The sequence below is a fragment of the Ascaphus truei genome, chromosome 16 (genome assembly GCF_040206685.1).
Source record: "Ascaphus truei isolate aAscTru1 chromosome 16, aAscTru1.hap1, whole genome shotgun sequence".
Classification (NCBI taxonomy): Eukaryota; Metazoa; Chordata; class Amphibia; order Anura; family Ascaphidae; genus Ascaphus; species Ascaphus truei.
In genome coordinates, this window is record NC_134498.1 from 18377273 (window position 1) to 18387639 (window position 10367).

At 38.7% G+C, this 10367-nt stretch overlaps 1 protein-coding gene and 1 long non-coding RNA gene across 2 annotated transcripts; one reads left to right on the plus strand and one right to left on the minus strand.

The window, feature by feature from the left end:
* The first annotated feature begins 1791 nt into the window (after positions 1-1791).
* Positions 1792-5475, plus strand: LOC142467674 (uncharacterized). Its single transcript, XR_012788470.1, has 3 exons — positions 1792-1949; positions 3057-3112; positions 4543-5475. It is a non-coding gene; the product is annotated as an uncharacterized LOC142467674 (long non-coding RNA).
* Positions 4042-6089, minus strand: LOC142467673 (uncharacterized). Its single transcript, XM_075573604.1, has 2 exons — positions 5446-6089; positions 4042-5082 (listed from the first exon to the last, which is right to left on the minus strand). The coding sequence occupies exons 1-2, from the start codon at positions 5540-5542 to the stop codon at positions 4043-4045; spliced, it is 1137 nt and encodes a 378-aa protein (XP_075429719.1). The 5' UTR covers positions 5543-6089; the 3' UTR covers position 4042.
* Positions 6090-10367: the final 4278 nt, after the last annotated feature.

A 10367-nucleotide genomic window follows, 5' to 3' on the forward strand; every position in this document is an offset into this window, starting at 1 on the left:
GTCATATTCAGAACATCATGCATTGGAGGGGACCATAACATCTGGCCAGTAACATTATTTGCTACAGTCCCAAACCATTTTATCTACATACCCATGTAACAAGAGATTTTAAAAATAAATGGCTACTTGGTTGTAAGTGTCCTTTACATTGGGAGAAGGAGTGGCTCAGTGAGTAAAGACACACACTGGCACTGATAGTTTGAAGCAGGGGAGTCTGGTTCAATTCCCGGTGTGGGCTCCTTGTGACCTTGGCCAAGTCACTTTATCTCCCTGTGCCTCATGCGGCAAAAAAACATTTGTACGTTCCACGGGCCAGGGACCTCAGGCTGAAACATGTGTCTGTAAATCGCTGCGTACAACTAGCAGCCCTATACATGAACATGCTCATATTATTATTATTATTGTTACATAGTTTCGACAGTCATACGTTCCATTACATATTAGAATACACAAATGTGTTAGCAGAGTGGGAATGGTTGTTATATATAAAACACACCATGTCATAAAATGTTAGTAGTCATTAAAGAACACTCAATAAAAATTCATGAGGCACTCTTTTGCAACATCATTATGTTAATTAAGTGCTTATGCAATATAGGCATAAGGGTATCACATTTTTAATTGTTTGTTAATAAGCGCTGCAAGCAATATAAAATTAGTTCCATATGTAGTATAGTAGTCGGTGGCTCCTCCTCACAATCATCTCATATAAAGGTAGACTCTTCTGAAATCATACATTGATCCGATTGTATCTTCCCCGACATCTCTGAAATACAGCAAACACATGATGGTCAAAGATGGCACCTTACTAGATATGCATCCGTGACAACGCGTTACGCAGCTCTATATGATTGTGTAGATACACACGTCAGTCACTTATATGTTAGAAGTAAAACTGTTCATCAGTATGTAATGTTTCTTTAAATTTGTAGCAGGCATAACTATGTATAAGAAGTGAACGTTGCCTGTATACTGAAAGATGTGCGCGCACATCTTTGTGTGCGCACGCACTTCACGCTTGGCTCCACTAACTGTTAGCGCATGCGCAAAACAAAGCGTACGTTGTGCGTTCAATACATGTTGAAAATACCAGTAAACATAACATCTTTATTTCAAATACAATGAAGACGAAACTACATTCGTTCTAAACGAGTACATCTGTATTCTTTTTAAACAGACGTGTTTGAACAGAAAGCACGGCCGATAACACAATGCGCAAATGCAATACGTGTGACGTCATGTTAAGCCAGCGTGAAACGCACGCTAACACTCCTCCCACTCAATTAACATTCGGCTAACGCCCAGGGTACGCCTACAAACACTGAGCCGCACGCATCACACACTGCAGTTACCGTTACTATAACAAAACATGACAGCCAATAGGCTTTGAGGCGCGCACGTCGCTTGGGGGCGGGACTTACATCACTAATCCTTTTTAAGGACGCCTTGGCCCATGACAAGGGTCCCACGTCATACGTGGTGGACCCGGTTTTCAATGTTGTAGATGTTGCATGATAACAAAACAGGTATGTGTTAGAGTAATGGTAAAATGTTGCTAATATGTTTAAAGGGATAGGAAAGTACGTATATTTATTCCGTCAGCAATGTGTACTACTCTTTCAGGTCCTACTATATTGTATTAGGAAACAATTTGTTTGTGATCGCTACATGTTATGCAGTCTGCAATGTTACGCTGTATCCACGCATTGAAAGTGAAAATGGTGGTTACAAAAAAAAAAAAAATTTAAACGCAGAGTCAACGCATAACGATTGTTATATTTACCATTCTTCTAGAATTAACTCTTCGCCTGGCTGCAACTGGTCGCTCCAGAAATGCAAGCCATTTTCATCCACGCTTAACCCAACCGCTGAATCCAGTATGGCACATATCTCCTCCAGGATGCGCTCATAGGAATCGCCACTGCTTTCTTCAAATAATTGGTCGGGAGGTAGGTTCATTTCTTCCGGTTCCCATTCCAATGCAATTTCAGCTGAAAGGCTTGGTACATAATCATAGTACTTTTGTTCTTGTACAATGTGGGTTTCAGGAATGGAGGCTGCAGATATTGCAGCACGTATCGATTCAAACGGATCAGTAGTAGCGGATACATTGCTATTGCCATTAGGAATAAATATGCCTTTCACGACAATATAAGTGCCGTCTTTCAGGATAAATTGTTTTTCCGGGGCAATCTTCCAGAAACCATAGGTGTGTTGTAGCTTATCCTGGTCACGTTCAAAAAAGTCATTACTTGATAAAGTGAATCTTATTGAGGAATTAAAATTCCGTGCATGCTTACGGTCTTGGTAATAAGGATATTTTGCTCGAATGAAATCATCGATTTGGCGTGTGCTTGCTTTCTGTCCGCGACTGTTCAAGATGGCTTCACAGATCATGTACTTATACCCTAAAAGGGGATTAATATTGTTAACGAATTCATCAGCCATGTCTGAGTAGCACAAAAGCTGTGTGCAGGTCTGTGTTATTTGCTCATCAAAATGAATGTGCTGAATGGCTAACAAACTCCTGTTTTTCCTTGTCAAGGTCAACAAAAGTAACTACTTTGACTCCTTATTTCAAACGCCAATTGGATTTGGTTGTCTAATTGGGTTAACAGTTGTGGTTCGTGATATGGGACTGTGGGAGAAACATTTCTCCTTCTTTTATCTCGTTTGTGAAAAACATCCCTAGACTGTGAATGCGTTCACATAGTGTTTTTTTGAAAACTAACAAAGGCCAGTGTGTGAAAATATTTCTTAGCCAGGCATATCAGTAAAAACACACCTGCAAAAAGAAATGTTTTTTCCCCGCTTACATTTCTGTGTGTATGTGAAAGTCTGGTTAACTCCCTGTCTGCATGAGTTTAAATACGTGTGTATATATATATATATATATATATATATATATATATATATATATATATATATATATATATATATATATATATATATATATATATATATATATATATATATATATATAAATATATAAATATATCTCTTATAAAAATATATATATATTTATATATAATAATTTTTTTTTTTTTATATTGCAGGAGTACACACAACATTGATGGCATTAAGTATACCTTGTATGAAACCTATTTAAATGGTGAGAAACATGATTGAATTAAGTAATAAACATTTGTTTAAGCACAATACTGTTAGAGTCTCATACTTAGGATATTTCTCAAACATTAGGCCTGTATTATTAAAATAGTGTGCTTTCACAAGGAAGCATGAAGTGTATTAGTTTGTGTATACCAGTTTATATAGTACTATATATATATATATATATATATATATATATATATATATATATATATATATATATATATATATATATATATATATACACACACATATATACATATATATATATATATATATATACACATATATATATATATATACACATATATACATATATATATATACACATATATACATATATATATATACACATATATACATATATATATATATATATATATATATATATACACACACTCACACTCACACTCACTCAGTGTGTGTGTGTGTGTGTGTGTGTGTGTGTGTGTATATATATTATTATACATTCTGAGATGTTATAGAAACGAACACACAACTGATTAAAGGACAAAATTACAATGGCCAAGCAAGGCAAAGGTAAGTAATAATTTACACATAATCCTGCTGTACACGTACAAGAAAGATGTTTGCACTTACTTAGGTGTTTTAATAATTGCATGTGACTAATATGCATATGCAATTCTTACATCAATTAACACACCCAAATGCAATGTTTTGCTGCAAAGTCAATGGCAGCTTCTCTAAACTTAGCAACTGGCTCCTGGTGGACCATTACTGAACAGACGATTACAACATAAATATTTATAACACAATTAATTATGAGTGTTAACATTTCCAAACCTTCACGTGTACAAGAACATAGTTGAAAGTTTGGAAACAACACAGTCTTCAGCATACATACAATAGTAATTAGATAATCTGAAGTCAACAAAACAAGGCCAAACACATATTTTCTGAATTATAACATTTATTTTTTTTGTTCCTTTTGCGAGCGAGTAACAGGCCTGCTTGTTGTCTCTTGAATTTTCCTTTTTCTTTTGCCACCAACTTTAGGCACAACAGAGCCACTTTGAGTGGCCTCTGGCACTTCACGGGCAGGGCTTGTGGCCAGTGACTGTTCACCTACAGGGCTTGTGGCCAGTGACTCACCTACAGGGCTTGTGGGCAGTGATTCACCTACAGGGCTTGTGGCCAGTGACTCACCTACATGGCTTGTGGCCAGTGACTCACCTACAGGGCTTGTGGGCAGTGATTCACCTACAGGGCTTTTGGGCAGCGACTCACCTACAGGGCTTTTGGGTAGTGACTGTTCACGGACAGGGCTTGTGCCCAGTGACACATGTGAGCAAGTTGGTAGACACTGCACAAGTGATGGTTGGTCTGTTTCATGTGTGTCTTTTGTTGTTTTTGACCAAAAACTGGTCAGTAGTAACTGCTTGTATTTTGTTTTTGTGGGCTCCTTTGTAGGTGTCAGCTGCTGATTTTGTACAGATGGCAGTGGTAGTATGTCGTCAGGAACCTGCACAGCAATGTCTGCTACTTGACCGGTAACATTTGGGCCTGGTGAATGAATATCAGATGAATGTGGTGAAAACTGACCTGCATGAACAGATCCTGGCTGGGAGGTGTTGAATTGTGGTACATTAGTCATTCTCCAGTAATTAGCTTGTGTTTGCTGAACAACTAATGCTTCGAATGAGGTGTTGATTTTTTGCAACTGTTTAGGCACTTCAATGAAGACTCTGTGGAGATGTGCCAATTGTGATACTGTTTCTTCCTGCAGTCCAATCATCCTTTCCAGCACTGTCATCATGTCTGAATGGCGACGATTTTCTGCGTCCACTATTTTTCCCTCTGAAGCTACAATTGCATCGTATGTGGAAGTTGATGGACGATTTGGCGGTACAACAGTTTCTATTGGCACCTCTTCATGGTCACATGATTGTATTTCAGTCTCTTCTGTGGCGTCATCCTCATCATACTCATCATCCTCATCACCATGATGTTCTAAAAAGAAATGTACACATTATTAAATGGCATGTTAATGTATGCTGTGTTACTATGTAATTGTACTGTGTCCTAAGTAACACCTAACATGTTAGCATACGTTTTATAACCTCATTAAAAACTACCTTGACTTACGAATAATGTTTGGACTCAGTATGAAATATGAATGAATGAAAAGTTGCTCTAAACTCAGAAGTCCTACATGATAATTAACATCACTAACACAATACATGTTGCCTTACACTTAATTTTCACTGACACTAAGTAATCCTATTTAAAGAAGATGTGCAAAACAAATAATGCACATGACAACATAACATATAGAAGAGCACATATTATATGGCCAGCAAATGATACACTCACCTTCTAGTAGTGTTGAGCTGGCTGACCCAGGTGAAGACACTTGTTCCATCTCAGGTGACACATGTCCTCCAGGGGCAACTATATATAACAATAACATAAGTTTTACATTTACATGTGTAAATATTGAACAAACACTTATTGTATGTTCTGTATTTATGATTAACTAACAACATCAGTTCCTTAACCGAAAATGTGTGTGTGAAAGTGAACATAAATAGTTGTAATAACAATGTACATGCCTGTGTACTTAGAAGTTTTGAGTTCCCTAACATACAACATACTATGTTTCTGCAGTAATGCGTGAGGATAAATAGATTAAATGAGTACATAAAAATCATATGTTGTGTAGTGATATCAGTATCATAATGTACATAACCATTGTGAATGGTCATCTCATGATAGTTATCATGAAGGTGGTCATATTGCAAAAAGTGTTATTTTTGGTAGAGGATATGTGTGGTACATTAATCGAAGATGTGGCACACCTGAATGTGGCTGTGACTCAACAAGACAACACATGCAGTGTGTGATAATGTGTCTTTCATAGTAGTTCAACTATAGATATGAGTGAACTAATGTGTGACGTACGCTTTGATAAGTAATGAGTTGTTGGGGCATTTAGTAGCTAGAGTTAAGCTTTCCAATGAGTGTGATTAACTTCAGTTGTGCTATTCAGGTTGTAAGAAAGGTATTCCCTTCCCCAAAAAGCCTAATCAGCCACACCTTTCAATGACTTGAAACAGGTGCAAATGGTGTGAACTAAGTTGACCGTGAAATGAGGCTGTAATTAGTGTGTGTGCTGAACCCCACCCCCTCTGTTGAAGTGTATGCTGTGATGAGATATTAATTGCAGCTGCTTTAACACAATGGTAGATGAGCTAAGTAGTCATCTGCAGTGTTTAAGTTATGAAAACAATGACATAACATATGATACGTGTGCCTCATTATGCTGTCTGTATATGACATAAAGCAAAAATGGACCTTTTCTTAAGCAACTATAGATGTGTTAGTGCCAGTGATGTTTGTAGGCCGTTACATGCAATTTCTTTGATGCATGCTTAAAATAGGCAGTAATGTCATGTTTGTCGGAGTAAAATCAATAAAATACACAATAATATGATACATATTTCTGTTCTGTACCTGTAGCTACTAATAATTTCTCATGAACATGTGTTACACGTGTACTACCCTGTTGTTCCCCATCTTCGCCCACCATCAATTGCTTCCACTGCAGCTATGCATTTTGGGAATTCACATGTAAATGAGCACGCAATGGCACGTGCTATATTAGTTACTGCTTTTAGTAGGACTACTACATATATGTCTATTTTGAGATATATATATACAGAATCAGACATATACATATATAGATGCAGGTATGCTTATATTGTGAAGACAGTATAAAAAGCAGTGTAACTATGCAAAATAACTGTAAGCAACGACACGCCTAGTACAGTAATATTTATCACCTGCTGGAAATTGTGACGGATAAATTCCAATGTCACGGTCACCAGCCAAGCCTTCCACGACGACGGTAAGTAATTTTGGCCGAAGCAGCTCCTCCAATGGAGTCAATATGAGACGTTGTGGTGTGGGCCCACCTCCAGTGCCAGTAGCATGCACGCGTTGGTCTTGTATTTTCTTTTTCAATTTGGACCTAATATCATCAAATCTTTTCCGACAATGATACTTGTCCCTGACACGATTCCCACAGGCATTGACACCAATGACTATTGTGTCCCACATTTCTTTTTTGCTTGCTGCACTTGTCCGCCCTTGAAAAACATATAAAAGATATGAGGTAAATGAATAATAATATAAGCACCAGTTTCCTACACTGCTAGCTGTTCCAAGTGATAGCAAACATGCTGTTTTATGTGTAATATGTGCAGCACATGAGCATTCACTACTAAACCTATACATGTAAGCAAGCTTGCATTCATATTGTATGCAGTTATGGCAAATTGACCGCCTGTGTTTATTTGTCCTTGTAAGGCATGATAAAAAGCTGTGTTTCCACACTAATGAACATAGAAAGATATTGTGTACCCATATTTGCATATGAACAAAACTCAGATGACCTAGGATCACATGTATTTGAATAATAAATGTAAAGTTACACTTACCTACTAAATGTCCATATATACTGTCATAGTGCTCCAGAATGCCAGTGACAAGAGCCCTATTTTCCTGGTCATTGAAGCGAGGATTACGTGGCTTCTCCACACGTTTTTTCCGAGCAGGTTTAGGGTCAGAGCTTGGCTGGTGCTGACTGGACTCTCCTTCTTCCAATGGAAGAGCCTCCAAAAGCTGCCCACCAGCAAGCACGCCACCACCATCCACCCCATCAGCAACTGCGCCACCAGCAGCACTCCCAGCACCAGCACTCCCACTCCTAGCACCAGCACTCCCACTCCTAGCACCAGCACTCACACTCCTAGCACCAGCACTCACACTCCTAGCACCAGCACTCACACTCCTAGCACCAGCACTCCCACTCCCAGCAACAGCACTCCCACTCCCAGCAACAGCACTCCCACTCCCAGCAACAGCACTCCCACTCCCAGCAACAGCACTCCCATTCCCAGCAACAGCACTCCCATTCCCAGCAACAGCACTCCCATTCCCAGCAACAGCACTCCCACTCCCAGCAACAGCACTCCCACTCCCAGCAACACCACTCGGTGCACCAGCAACATCACTCCCCTGAACAGTACGTTCACTCCGACGCGTACTCCCACGAGTAGCACTCCCACTCCCACCAGCATCACTCTTCCCACGCTTTGCGGGCATACTTCCAGCACTCACAAAAAACAGACAAGAAATGTACAGGCAATCACACGACCCACTTCCACATATAAAACAAGACAAAGATGTAAACAAAACAACAATGGACAAAGCTCACCCAATACACAACAAGTCTCTCAGTCAATATGCAAATGTTCAATCGTCCAGCTCTGTGCGTCTCTCTCTCTCTCTCACTCCCAACAACACAGAGAATGATTAGCAGTACACGTTGCCTTTAAATATGGCGCGCAATCAAAAACATGCTTGTTTCGCCTGATTCAGCAAGATTTGTGATTGTGCAACCTAACAGCACCCCGCCACGCACGCCGATACACCTGTGTGTGATCGGCTCATCATCGTGAGAGTGGGCGGATTTGTTTTCGGGTTGATTTTGAATGTATTCGGCACTTACTGCATACGGAGAGGGAAAAACGCCAATAACATGACTAATCGATAAGCTTGCCGATTTCACATAATCGTCGCTTACTGCATGAGGCCCATGGAGAGAACTGCTGCAGGTGATCAGTGATATATTTGGTTTTTCATTGTTTATTGCACAGTTTATTGTCACCATTTGTATTCACTTATTGCCCGCGGATACCTATGTTTTACATCTTGTTTTATTGCGGTCTGAATAACCGCAGGTATCAGGCAGCACCTGGTGTATTCAACAATTGTAATTCACTTGTCCCACGTGGTATTATTATTGTTTTAAGTTAAATTCACATACAGTAGCACATGATTTACACTTTGGTTTATGGGTTTGCGTTATATTTATCTTTTCACTGTCTTATTCAACTACTGAATAATAGCAAACTAGGACCAAAGTGACCTTTCATAGGATGTTCCAAAAGTTGTTTTCGTGTCTACTTAAATTCTTGACAGCTATTCAATAAGTCAAGATATATGCTCACCTTTAGAACTAGGACAGAATCAGGATACAAAACAAGCATGACAAAACTAAGTAATGTATGATGTGTTGTACATATGAGGCATTGAACTAATTGTTTAAATTGATATGAGAAATGTCAAACCATAAAGTTGTTTGTTATTCAAAGGGAACATTTTGTGGATCTCTTTCCACCCAGATGTAATTACCTAGGAAGTAATAGTTGAGAAGTTAGGGGCAACAGATAAAATGAAGAGCTTTATGTTCTGCACTATATTATTTCACCTTTTCACTGTGCACAGCAGTGATCTGTGGAAACTGAAATGTATATAGTAACTGCTTTTGACAGATATTAATTCATTACTGTGATAGTTCAGATCAGAGAACTGACACTTTGAAGATTACCTTGACTGTGCAAGTCACTAAATGCAACAGGTTTAAAACCTCTCTCTGAATATGGAAAAAATGACAGATATATATTCATTAAAACACACAAACACAAGTTTGCACTTGCAATTGTTATTCAATTTGGTTTGAGATTGTGAATAGTAGAGATGTGCAAAAACATTACATTTTCACGGCAAAACTGTTCCCAAAATGTTGCGGAAATTGAGAAAAGTTCTAGTGAAATAAGCACATTTTGCAAGTGAATCCGCTGCATTTAAATGACATCCCGACTCTGAAATTTGAGGGCTGCAGCGCAATATAGTTTATCTGTGTGCAACTTTCTGAAATGACATCCTTACACAGAATGCCACCATGAGTTTGGAGATTTCCAGGACTACTTCCGGTGTCTTATATTTGAAGGAATCCCGGCCGGACGACCCGGAATTTCAGTCCCCAACTTTCTGAAGTCGAATGCTGAGTTCCGTGATTGGACAGCCAGGCCCCCTACTTCCTCCTGGCTCCTATTGGAAATCCCTTCTCCCAACCATGAGTCCTCGGCCCCAGCAAACCTGGTGGAGGGCCTCAGCGTACAAAGCAGACATTATTTTTAAGGCATCTGTTGAGAAAAACTGTAGCTCAAATCATGTTAATGAATCTATCAACAAATATGTTATAAAAATAGCCTCTAAATGGAAATCAAAATGTAATCATACTGTAGTTATTGAAATTCTATATGATTATACAAAGTAATCTCCTTCCTTGGAATACGATTCAAATTAACTTTAATTATATGTAAACATGTTTAAGAAAGTCCTTCTCTTGAATTTCCACTTTGGAACATGGCAATGTACTATAAAAA

Coding starts and splice junctions, on each gene's coding strand:
- LOC142467673 (XM_075573604.1), bottom strand. CDS start 5,542: ATGTTATTGTTATATATAGTTGCCCCTGGAGGACATGTGTCACCTGAG. Junction 5,083..5,445: donor CAGCTCAACACTACTAGAAG/GTGAGTGTATCA, acceptor ATTTCTTTTTAG/AACATCATGGTGATGAGGAT.